General features: G+C 35.4%; 1 protein-coding gene and 1 long non-coding RNA gene across 2 annotated transcripts; both read left to right on the top strand.

Moving 5' to 3' along the window:
• The first annotated feature begins 24 nt into the window (after nt 1–24).
• LOC147558188 (uncharacterized) lies at nt 25–1,388 on the top strand. Its single transcript, XM_086659748.1, has 2 exons — nt 25–203; nt 295–1,388. Exons 1-2 carry the CDS (start codon nt 153–155, stop codon nt 1,051–1,053), a joined length of 810 nt encoding a protein of 269 aa, XP_086515874.1. The 5' UTR covers nt 25–152; the 3' UTR covers nt 1,054–1,388.
• Nucleotides 1,389–6,183: 4,795 nt separating this feature from the next.
• LOC147558187 (uncharacterized) lies at nt 6,184–7,982 on the top strand. The gene is made up of 2 exons (XR_015235452.1): nt 6,184–6,708; nt 7,600–7,982. It is a non-coding gene; the product is annotated as an uncharacterized LOC147558187 (long non-coding RNA).
• Nucleotides 7,983–12,152: the final 4,170 nt, after the last annotated feature.

Genomic DNA, 12,152 nt, shown 5'->3' with positions numbered 1-12,152 from the left:
ATAGTCATATCATTCTCAAAAGTTAACAGTAATAAAGTAATTGTTATAAAGAGTGAATAACCTTACTACCCTATACTACCTCCCCAACCACATCTCTCTCTCTCCCCCTCTCTCTAACTCAATTCAAGTTGAGTAATACATTATAGAAGAAAATGGATGGTTCAAGAAGTTGTCTTAATTGGGCATACTTCAACCAGGGAAATGTAAAGAATTTCTTGCTCTAATTCATTTCCTAATGAGTTTATCTAATTACATAACTACATCTTGTTAATAAGTTTGCTTAAAATTATGCAGGGTATAGAAGACTTGAGGTATAATTTGTTATACACAACTATGGAGCTAGAAACGGCGAAAGTCGCAGCTCAAGAGGAGATTAGTAGGAGAGAAGAACAATTAACTTACCTCAAAGATCTATTAAACAGAGTCATTTCCGAGAGAGACGAAGCTAAAGAACAATTTCATAATCTTCTCATTGACAAACTCTTACTTCAACAACAACAACAATTATACCATCAACCACTCCACCAAATAACTTATGTTTCTGGATTATCAAGCATTGAAGATGAAGCATGGAAACGAGGCGGAGGAGGAGGAGATTCTAGCACTGGAATATCCTCGTCAGACTGTCAAGAGAGCATCGTGTCGTCCCCGGTGATGGCTATGGCGGAGGCTTTAGACCCAATTCCACTACCACCACCACCACTAGTACACTTAACACCAGAGAAGCCATTGCCGGAAAAAGGGAAATTTTTACAGGCAGTGATGAATGCTGGGCCATTGCTTCAGACACTTCTGTTGGCTGGGCCACTCCCACAATGGAAACACCCACCTCCACCATTAGAATCCATTGAGATCCCACCAGTTGGAGTTGCAATTCCTTCCCCATCTGCACCACCACCACCACCATCATCACCAGCACCAACACCATTTGGGATCAATGTTCATGGCCATAATTGTGGGGGTGTTAACAAGAGAAAGAGAAGTTTAGTGGTGTGTGAAGGTTCTGATTCATCCATCAATTCCCACAAGTACCAAAGGGTTATTCTCCACTGATATATTATATTTGTCTATGGATCATATGTTTGATCTAATTCTTTCAACATTTAGAATTAGCATAGAACATTAAGTAGGATGGAATGGTTGATGGGTATGTGTCTATCTGGCACTATGTACAATAGTTTATCATAGGGATGAAGCGATCTAACTTCATTTGAGAGAGAGAGAGAGAGAGTTATAGGCTAGGCTAGGTTTGGCTTTGTTGAATGAGAATGATTGTTATCTTATCCTATCAAACTTTTTTCTTTTAATCTTATTGTTTGTCCTTAATGATTTACTGTAATATGGAATTCAAATTTTGTACAGAGTACTAATATTAGATGTATTTGTCCGAACTTACGAGATTACTTTTAAATGAAGTACATACATATAAAGTTGTAACAACTATATGGAGATACAACATATATAGATGAAAATTGTATAATACAAGCGACACAATAGACGAGTAAACGAGTGACATATCCAACACTGGTGGTTGTGGTGGCTGTGCTCTGGGCTCTTGGTGATGGTGAGAAATCTATACTGAAACAGAAGTTACTGAGTTTAGGTTCATCTACCAAATGTAGCTATAATTAGTTAGTCGAAGATCAAACTGATAAGCAAAAATGATATCCATTGAGTCTTGGACTAGCTTGATCAGGAAATAGATTGCTCATGATTGCTTATACCCAGAGAAATTCTGAGGCATTTGCTGAAAGAATCTTTGTTTAATGTTCCAATACATTCTCTTTGAAAGTTAATGAGTGATACTGTGCCGAACAATTCATATTTAAATGCATTCATCTTGGTTGATCATTTGAGCACGAGCGACTTGAAAAGCAACGTTTAGATCATCAACTCGTACAAATAGTAGTGGTAACATCAATAGGAATCACCAACTTCAGTTTGAAGAACATTTGGGGTAAGGCCTAGTGGGGCTTCTACATGTCTGAGTTCGGGGAATTCTATATGCACTGCTGTTTGGGCTAAAAGCAGGACATAATCTCATTGACCCTTCGTCAACGGAGTTGAAATTTTCCATGCCTATAGGCATCCTTTGTTTTGGACCTGTTTCCCAACCATACTGAATCTAGATTCAGAGGGAAAATGAATAAGATTTTCACATAGGGAAGTTTAAATAGCGAGATAAGGTTTAGAAGAAGTTCTGCAAAAGGAGATTGGAGATAAAAGAGAAGATATGAAGAAAGAAAACTGCCCAAAAAAACAACTTTCTGGAAGCTTTTCAAACTAGTATGTCGGTACACAATGTATTCATGAATGATTCAATCTCAGATATCCAACTTTGATTTCAGAAAATCGAATTAGATGATGAATTCTTATATGTAAGAAAAGGATGGGCCATCTCACATTATATTTTCACATTTAAGAAAATGTGTACGAAATGTGAGAACATCAAACTTGCTATCAAAGAACAAGGAACGATGAGGAATAACACTGAGATTAAAAAAAGGTGAGTCTATAATGATATATAATACACAAATAGAATTAGAAAAATAGAAATACAAGAATTTAGAAAGTAAAAGAAGACTCTTTCTGATTGATCAAGCAGCTTGGTAATTGATCAATAAAGCGAAAATGTCAGCTAATTGATCAATAAGATCCCCCCTGGATAACAACATAAAATTAGTCAGAAGCAAGCAGCTTGGTAAAAATGTCAGCTAATTGATCAATAAAGTGAAAATGATTATTCTATATAAGACCTTAAGCGAGTTTCTCACGAACCAAGTGAATATCAAACTCGATATGCTTAAATTCATTCATGAAAGACTGGGTTGACAGTAATATGTAGGGCATCCTGATTGGCACATGAAAGACTGGTTTGGCAACAATACCATAGTCAGAGAAGCAAGAGGTTGGTATTCCTCCTTGATATAAGATCGAAAAATAGTCGATTGTTCCGTGGAGGGCCAAGACAACTGGCTCTCACCAAACATGATAAAGTAACCAGTGGTGAAACGACGAGTAAGTGAGCAACTAGTCCAATTTGAGTCAGTGAACCCTGAAAGAGTCAAAGAACTAGAAGAGGAAAGCTGGATCACGTGATCGAGTTTTCCTTTCACATAACGTAGTACTTGAGTTGCCGCATCCATATGAGATGAAAGAGGACTTCATTAACTAATGGAGATAATGCACTGAATATAATATCAGGATGTGTAACAGTCACATAAATAAGTCTACCAATGAGACGACTGAAAGACTTTGCGTCGTATAGAGGGGTTCCATATGTAGGTAACATTTTTAAACGCTGTTCCATAAGAAAAATACTAGGTTTTGCGCCGAGAAGGCTTGAACCACGAAGAATGTCTATGGTATTATTTCCTCTGAAAAATGCCCTTTAGAACTCTAGAAACCTTAAGTCTAAGAAAATAATGGAGATGTTTAACATTCTCGAGAGAGCATTGTTTTTCGAAAGGTCGTCAAAGAAAGTGGATGATTGTGTAATCAGTGTCTGTGATGACATTATATCACCATAGACAGAATGTAAATTGACGTCTGACCTTTAAATAGGTTGAAAAACAAATGATCGAAAATTGACTGAGTAAAATCTTTAGTGTAAGTGAAGAGGCATGAAAATATCCGATCTCATTCTTTTAACTTTAGTACGCTAGTCCATTTTGAAATGTTATTTCTATGATTTGCTTATTTGTCTTACTCAGGTGTTTTTTAAGGAGTTGAGCGTGAAAAACAGGAGAAATACACATGAGCGTCATTTTGGTCATTTGATGATTCTGGAAATTTTTGTCAATTTTGATACTCAGTTGAAAAGTAGAGTCTAAGACGAATCCAATGGCGAAAGCAGAAAGTCAAATCGTCCGTAAGAAAATGTTAGACCAAGTCCAAGTTTGGGCCAAAGTAAAACATACGGCACAGATCGGAGAGTTGATATGAAAATTTATGTACACCGATAGGCACGAGCGAGACATGTTCGGGATTTTCTCTAGGCTCTGATCCCGTGTAATGTGTCGCGTGATACTACGATGTTCCCTCCGCTCGCAACTAGATTCGACGACCAGATTTATCGTGACAACACAAGGAGCGCGTTGCATCTTTTCCCGATACGCCGCAAAGCACTGATTCTACCCCTCTTGCCAAAGCACACGTAGATTGGGCGCTGCCTATCTCCTTCCTTTTCGTAAATCTCAACAGGAAATCTTTTCCTGATAGATTGTTAGAAAGATTGATGGGGAATCAAAATGGAAAGGTAAGGAAATCTCATGGGTGCTTTTAAAGCCACCGGGTCAAAAGGCTGTTAGCATCCGAAAATTTTATTGACTCGGGTCAATGGCCATTGACCTGAGTTTTCTATAAGCACCGGTTTTTAATGTGGGTGATGTTAACCTTCGTTGACTTCTTCCATCTTTTTCTTCCAAAGCAAAAGGAATCCCAATTGATTTTTCTTCGTACTAGCTTATTTGTGTGCATAGGATAAGGACTTCAATTCTCAGTTTTTCATATCCTATCAGTTGCGAAGTGGTTAGTTGCTTTACACTTTTGTTGTATATATAGATACAAAGGATGTATGTGGACCGGTTCTTCAATTCTTTGAGAAGTAACCCATTTTCATTTAATGTCAACTAAGCATATTTTCTTGGTTTCTCTAAATATTTTGCAGGTTTCTTCGGGTGATATATTGGGTGGGTTGCTCTTACACTCTCCATCAATGGAAGATTTTGACCAAAGAGAGATTTTCTGCTTCTACCTTTTCCCTAACAACAACCAGAGTGAAAACGTATGAGTAATTAGTTTTGGTCATTGTGACCCGTAACCTGAAGTTCTTATCGGGCAGAAGAGGACTCTTAAGTGAATTATTAGAAATTATGTCGTGAGAGTTCCGAACCTCTTTTTGCTTAAAATCTAGTAAGAATTGTATGAAGGTTATATAATATATTATGATTTTCACCCTTATGTCATTCTTGTAAACTGATAGCTATTCAGGAGGGAAGTGGTATTCCTTATTGATCTAAGTGGAAGCATGAGAGGAAGTCCACTCGGGAGTGTGAAGAAACCTGTTTCTGAAGCTCTATTGAAACTAAATCCTGAGGATACTTTTAGGTTTTAACATTATAGCTTTCAATGGAGAGACTTTCATATTCTCGTCGTCACTGGAAATTGCAACAGAAGAGAGAATTCAAAAAGCTACTCAATGGAACAGATAAACTTTGTTGCAGTTGGTGGAACAAACATTTTACAGCCCCTAACTCAGGTAAAATCTTCAACTACTTAGTTTGTTATGATGAAAAATCCCCGTTCTTTTTCTCTCTCAAATTAATATTTCGATGGATTGAAGTCCATATTGGGAAACATATTACTGCTTGAGATGGCTGGTAAAATTTACAAATAACTCTTAGCCTGAAGCCACTGCCAACATATGTAGCTTTAAACTCCGAAGAGAATGGAGATTATATCCAAATCGTCTGATTCTATCCAAATCTACATATGAAGAGAATAGTTATGTATATTTAAGAGATTCTTACTAGCTTATTTGTGTGTCAATAGGCAAACTGCATAGGCTCAACAGTTCCAGCGGAGGCAGTTTTTGCACAAGAAGTGAAGAAATCGCAGCAAGATCAGTTCAAACCATCGGAACAAGTCACACTTGAGCCCTTCGAGAGAGACCATGCTTGTGTTGTTGGTGGCTACATAGTTGGTTTTGAAAGCTTATAGAGAAAGTTTGGAATTCTCAATTTGGTTCAGATTTTGTAAGAGATGGATGGAGGGATTAGGGTTAACTGAGAAGGGATCGATGCCTACATAATTGGTTGGTGCTAATAGAGAAGGGAGTGGTTGGGCCTGGTGCTAACAGAGATGGATGCTAACAGCCTTTTAGCCCGGTGCCTTTAGAAGCACCCAAATCTCATTAGTGATTGGTGCCAATTGAAAGATAAAGATTTTGAGTTTATTTTGCTGGAGAAAGGATACGGAAAAGGAAAGAGATATTGAAAGAGAGATTTGTAGAGAGATTGTAATAGCTGGAAAGTTGGAGTGATCTAAGACTATTTGGAAAGATATTTCTTGAGATTTCCATATGAAAAGAAGAAAATTAGGAAATTAGAGAGAGAGAGAGATTGAGATTGAAGGAGATATTTTCTTAGAGAAAGTGGGGTTGCTACTAGTTTGTTTCTGTTCGTTTATAAAAGGAGAAGGAAGAGAACAGAAAAAAAAAACCAGCTTCCTCTGTTCTTTTCTATTAGTGAGAGAAATTGAGAAACAGAATAGAGAGAGAGAGAGAGAGAAACAGAATAGAAAGAAAATATTGAGAGAGAGGCAGAGAGTTGGAGAGGATTATTTCACTGTGATTATTTGATTGTATTGACTATTATTTTATTAATCAATTTTTAAATCATCATCTTGGAATTATCATTTTTTAATTCATATATTAGGCTGGAATCATCATCTTCTTCTCGTTCTTGGAGAAGAAGATCACTTCATCATCCATCTCTTGATCGATTTTGGGTCTTCGTTTGCTCCCTTCTTCATTCCTTCAAATCTAATGAGAGAGATTAATACCAACAGAGAGTTCAGAGAAGAATAAGAGAATAAAGAGAGGAGACTTGCTGTTGAGAAGAAAGACCTGTTTGGTTCCGGAGTTTTTGCTGGAAAATTATTCTTCTTAAGGAGTGCGTTTGGCTGCTGGAGGGAAAATAATTTTCAGTGAGAAAATCCCAATTTCTTCTTCCACTTTCTCTCTTGTGCTTTCATACTAACTAGTTGTTATCTTGTTCAAGCACTCCAAATTATGAAATCATGTGTGTGTTTTCCTTTACTTTGAATATTAACATTTGCTTGAACATGAGTAGCTAATCATCTAATCTAGGGGCAGGATGATATTTTGATATGCATGAATAATGACCTTTTTATCACATGATCATCTTTGATGTGCTTCATCCTTTGGTTTATCAATCTTCTTGTATTCAAGTTATGATTTTCTGCTTTACTATCTATGCTTCAGATTTGACGTATTATATTTGGATCTTACCCTTAATATTTTATGCTTATTAGTTGATACATAGTCATTGTGAGCACTGATTGATTTAAGGAGTTTATGATTGTGTATTCGATTTTAGTTAGAAATTATCTTCTGAGGTTATCAAATCTTGAGTTACTTGAAATATATGAATGACCCTTCAACAAAAAAAAGAAAAGAAATATATAAATGAATAGGTCATAGTTTTGGAATTCGAAACCGTAGATTTTCTTCACCCGTCTTGATTTTTATACTACTATTTAATTGAGTTTTTTTTTGTTTCAATATTTTGTTATATTCACCAAAACCACTTTTAAAGAGAAACCATGCTAGTTATAAGGTTTCACAATAAGTTTGACTAAGTCTCTGCGGGATTGACTTTAGTCTTACCGAGATATTACTTGACGTTCGTATACTTACGTGTGGAGACCTTTCAGGTCCATCAAGTTTTTGGTGCCGTTGTCGGGAATTTAGTTTTAAATTTGTTATAATCTTGTTTTTATTTTTGGAAAGTTTTATTTTTGATATATTTTGACTTTTTCACCACTTTGACTTGCTTCTCTATTTTTGATGTCTAGAACACTAAAAAGCGAAGGAGCAACAAATAGGAGGAGCTCAAGAAGAAGAAATTTACAATTTTTTATTTTGCTAAAAGAGAGACTTTAGACTTTTTAGTTTTTTTAATTTTTGGTTCAAGTTTTGACCCTAAATTCGGGGGCAAATTTAATTTGTAACCGAAATCAAAGAAGCCCCGGGTTCGAACACTTAAGAGAAGAGTGGCCCGGATCGTATATAAAGTCACCGCTAATCTTGAACGGGAGGTAACTTTCTTGATCACACACAAATCTCCTGTTAGTGGGTACTTATGTAAATTTGTGTGCCTAATTGCTTTGCCGAACTTTTTAGTGTAATCATTTTAGTAACGAACTAACCCAGTTATAAGATAGGTGTCAAATTTCATCACAGTTTCTTGCCCAATTAAGAACAACATAAGCGATCTTAAACCTCACTTTAACTAAAATTTGGTTTAACCATTAGCCTTTAAAGTACCGAGCTCATAGGATCTTTGCGAATAATTTACACCTCGATTATTATTTAGACATTCTCAGAAGGAACATGTCGATCATATTATTCTTTTCAAAGGCTGTTTCGAGAAGACGAAACGTTGTTAAAAGTAGGACAGTTATCCAACTTTTATAGCTGACTGTCTCTTGGAGAATTGCTTAACCGTTTTAATGTGAAAGAGTAACCCTTATAACAATCATGGTTAAGCTTTGTTACAAAGTAAGAGCTGTCTAGACTTTTAGGTGAATATGACTAACCCATTCTTGTCAAGCTGTTCCGAGATTTTGTTTAAGTTGATTGAGGGAGTCAGCTTGATTGTGCTTGTTTTCCTATATGATCTCCGTAGTGATTTATTGGTTTTGAAAAAAAAACACAATCAAGCTGATTCCATCAAGCAACCTAAACAAAATCTACCAACAGGTTGATTAGACCTAGATTTAGTGTATGTGTTAGTCAGATTCACCTAAAAATCTAGACAACTCTTACTTCGTAACAAAGCTTGAATAATGATTGTTATAAGGGTTACTCCGTCACAGTACAATGGTCAAGCAATTCACTAGGAGACAATCAACTTTGAAAGCTAGATAATCGTCTTACCTTTGACAATGTTTCCTCTTCTGGAAGCGGATTTTGAAAAGAATTGTATGCTCGACACGTTCCCTTTGGGAATGCCCGGATAATAATCGAGCTTTAAAATTGTTTGCAAAGATCCTATGAGTTCCATATCTTAGAGGCTAATGTCTAAACCAAATTTTAACTCAAGTGAGGTGAACGCTTATGTTATTTCCTAATTGGGCAAGAGAACAATGATGAAATCAGACTCCTATTTTGTAACTGGGTTAGTGCCCTTACTAAAACTAGGTGTCCACCGCGTCCGTAGGACGCGGTAGATCCCTTTTGGCTTACGCTTTCATGTATGAGCCAACCTAAAATATGTGGCCTTGCTCCTCATCGATTGTGTTGAGTGTCTTAGTGGTACGTGTATATTAGGGTCATGCGTAACCTAGACGTGTATATCGATTGTGTTGAGTGTCTTAGTGGTACGTGTATATTAGGGTCATGCATAACCTAGACGTGTATGTATCGCGATATTTTAGGTTGGCTCATACATGAAGGCGTAAGCCAAAAGGGATCTTCCGGTGGACACCTAGTTGTTAAAAGAATGTATAACTACCCGTATAGAAATTTGAAAAACTACCCGTGTAGAAATTACATTGAAAGGATAATATGTATAATTACCCGTAAAATTAGAAATTTGAAAAATACCCGAGTAGAATAATGTGGCACTTGATTGATAAAGACAATAAAAAGAAAAAATAGGGGGAGGAATGAAGTGGTTCAGTAAAACCTAAAATATAACCAATACCTATATATTATATCTATAACTTTACAATAGGAATGTTCGATATGAATAAATAATATCAATAATCAAAGTATCAACCTTGAGCAACATAAGTCCAAACTAATTAATTTTATTTATCATTAATCATATAACGGATTGTACCTACTGTCAAAGAGGGGAAGAACTTCAAATTAGGCAATGAATAAATTTGATTATTACTCAAATGATACCATAAACATGAGCTTTGAGCTTAAATGATGAATAAAAAAAACTTTCATAAGGAAAAAAGGACCTACAAAATTCCTATAGTAACTATCAAGATGGATAAGTTAACTTCACTTGATCAGAAAATTCATATCGAATAACTTCACATATGAATATTTTTATAGTTTCATTTTACAAATATTAACTCTATCAACATTGTTCATTTGTTTACTTTCTCAAACCCCCTTAAAAAAGTGTTAGACATTTAATATGAATGACATTATTAACACAATGACATCAAAAGATTGTCATATTTTGTTTCTATGAATTATTATGGTATTTGGGAGCAACCCAAGTGGGTGGTAGCACACAGTGGCAGTTGGAAGGGAGATTTAGGGAGATATATAGTGTGTGAGAGATACATAATATAGAAGATGAAAGAGATATAATTAGACATATATTTCATTCTTTAGCAAGTCTTTCAAGCACAAATTACAATGATACTAATTTAAAAAAAAAATTGGTCATGAAGAAAATAACTAACGATTATGATAATTCCTTGAAACAAACAGAATATGGGAAAGACAAAATTAGAAGTACAGGTAAATAGAATTAGAGAGATAGAAAGATTAGGATAAATTTGATCATCCATAATGTACATATATATTTGGTTATCAACCATAAAAAGATACTCCGTACCATATATAACTACTGCGTACAACTAGAGGACAAATCTATGAAGTCACGAAGAAAACAAAATATAAGATAAGAGTATAACTCAATGACCTTGAGAATGAAAAGCCTAACAAAGAAATTAAGAATAAATATTTGTTCATGCTTAGGTTACTCTTTTTCGTTGGAGAATGAAAAACATTAGCTCCTACTTTGTTAGTCAGGTACATACAATTAGTTCGGATAATTTAGAATATAAGTTAACGAAAAAAACCAAAGAAATAAATTGTTCCTCACCAGCAAACTGAAGAAGAAAACCAATGTGCTAATGAAGAGAATAAAGGGATTCAGACATTTGTGAGTGTAATACTTCATAGAATAGAGGGATCAAGCATTTATTCAAACATAAGACAAGAACTAAAGTTTGGTTCACAACCAAATTAGCATATACAACAGTAACAAAAATGTAAATAACAATCTCTCAAAAATATAAAAATAGTAAGAAACTAAAAGTACATTCAGTCAAGCAATAAAAACTGAAGATAAGGAGATAGGCATTATATTAACATTCACAAATACAAAAGTTAAAATACTAAATTACAAAACATGTAAGCTCAACAAAAAAAAAAATTTACAAAACATATAACTAATTTTATGTACTCGGAAATAACCCCAGTTGTCCAGTGGAGAATTTTATTCAAACACCTGGTGCATAAGAACTTCCTGCATTTTAAAGGAGAAAGACTTTTTGGAGATTGAAACCAAATTTAGTTTAAAAAGAAGATCTCTTCACAGACAAATCGGATAAAGAACTTCTTAGAGTTTAAGAAGTAAAAAAGAAACTGTGAGGTTTTAAAGATGAAATTAAAACCGAATGTCCCACGTTGAGAGAGGGAGTCTAAATGTAACTACTCAAATTAGTTTAGATTTATTGAGAAAATTAAGGAACTTCTTTTTGTTGCAATCACAAATGTGCATTGGTGGGTAGTTTTGGCGGTAGATATAGTGGGTTTATAGAGGTGGTTATCAAAAAAGTGGGAGAAAATTAAGGAAGTTCTGATTTAGTGGGTTTCAAATTCGATTTCAGTAGTTAGATAACAAATTTGTTGATAAAAATCCAACGATCATGAATATCTGGAGATAAATCGTACAATCCACCTCAAAAAAGACCATTGCGCTATATATAATAGATGATTACACTAAACAGTTCGGCAAAACAATTAGGCACATGAATTCACACAAGTACCCACTTACATGAGCTTCGTGGGTGATCAAGAAAGTTATCCTCCGTTCAAGACGGGCGATGACCTTTGTAGACGACCCAAACCACTCTTTCTTCAAGTGTTCGTGTTAGTATAGTTGTGTATACACATTGTATTTATCATTATTGATAAGGGTACTCATGTAATTGTAATCACTTTACTTCTTCTATAAATACTACACATACCCTACATTGAGGGTATCTTGACTTCACAAATCACATGGTATCAAGAGCCATCTTTCTCTGATTTTTTTTGTGGTTTTCAGTGCCATCATCTTCTTCTCCATCTCCTTCAACATTTCCTCTTCTTCCTCTCCTTTTACCCTGTTCTAATGGCCGAATCTCCTAACCAACCTCCAATCACCATTTCTTCCCAAGACTTATCATCCCCCTCTGTTTCTACACTTCCTTCTCTAACCAACATCTCAAATCTCATTTCTATTCGACTTGACAGCTCCAATTACCTTCTCTGGAGGAGCCAACTCTTACCCATTCTTCACTCTCAAGACTTGTTCAAGTTTGTTAATGGCACATTCCCAGCTCCTCCTGAATATCTTCCATCTTCTTCTGAAACCACCACTCCTCTC

This window comes from Eschscholzia californica, unplaced genomic scaffold, assembly GCF_041429995.1.
Source record: "Eschscholzia californica isolate CP2 unplaced genomic scaffold, dmEscCali1.0.p SCAF_2, whole genome shotgun sequence".
Taxonomy (NCBI): Eukaryota; Viridiplantae; Streptophyta; class Magnoliopsida; order Ranunculales; family Papaveraceae; genus Eschscholzia; species Eschscholzia californica.
This window is presented reverse-complemented; position numbering and strand designations above follow the sequence as displayed.

What these genes read in the sequence shown, in the direction of transcription:
- LOC147558188 (XM_086659748.1), top strand. Translation starts at nt 153, where the DNA reads ATGGATGGTTCAAGAAGTTGTCTTAATTGGGCATACTTCAACCAGGGA. An exon ending in CATACTTCAACCAGGGAAAT is followed by an intron (nt 204 to 294) that starts GTAAAGAATTTC and finishes AAAATTATGCAG; the next exon opens with GGTATAGAAGACTTGAGGTA.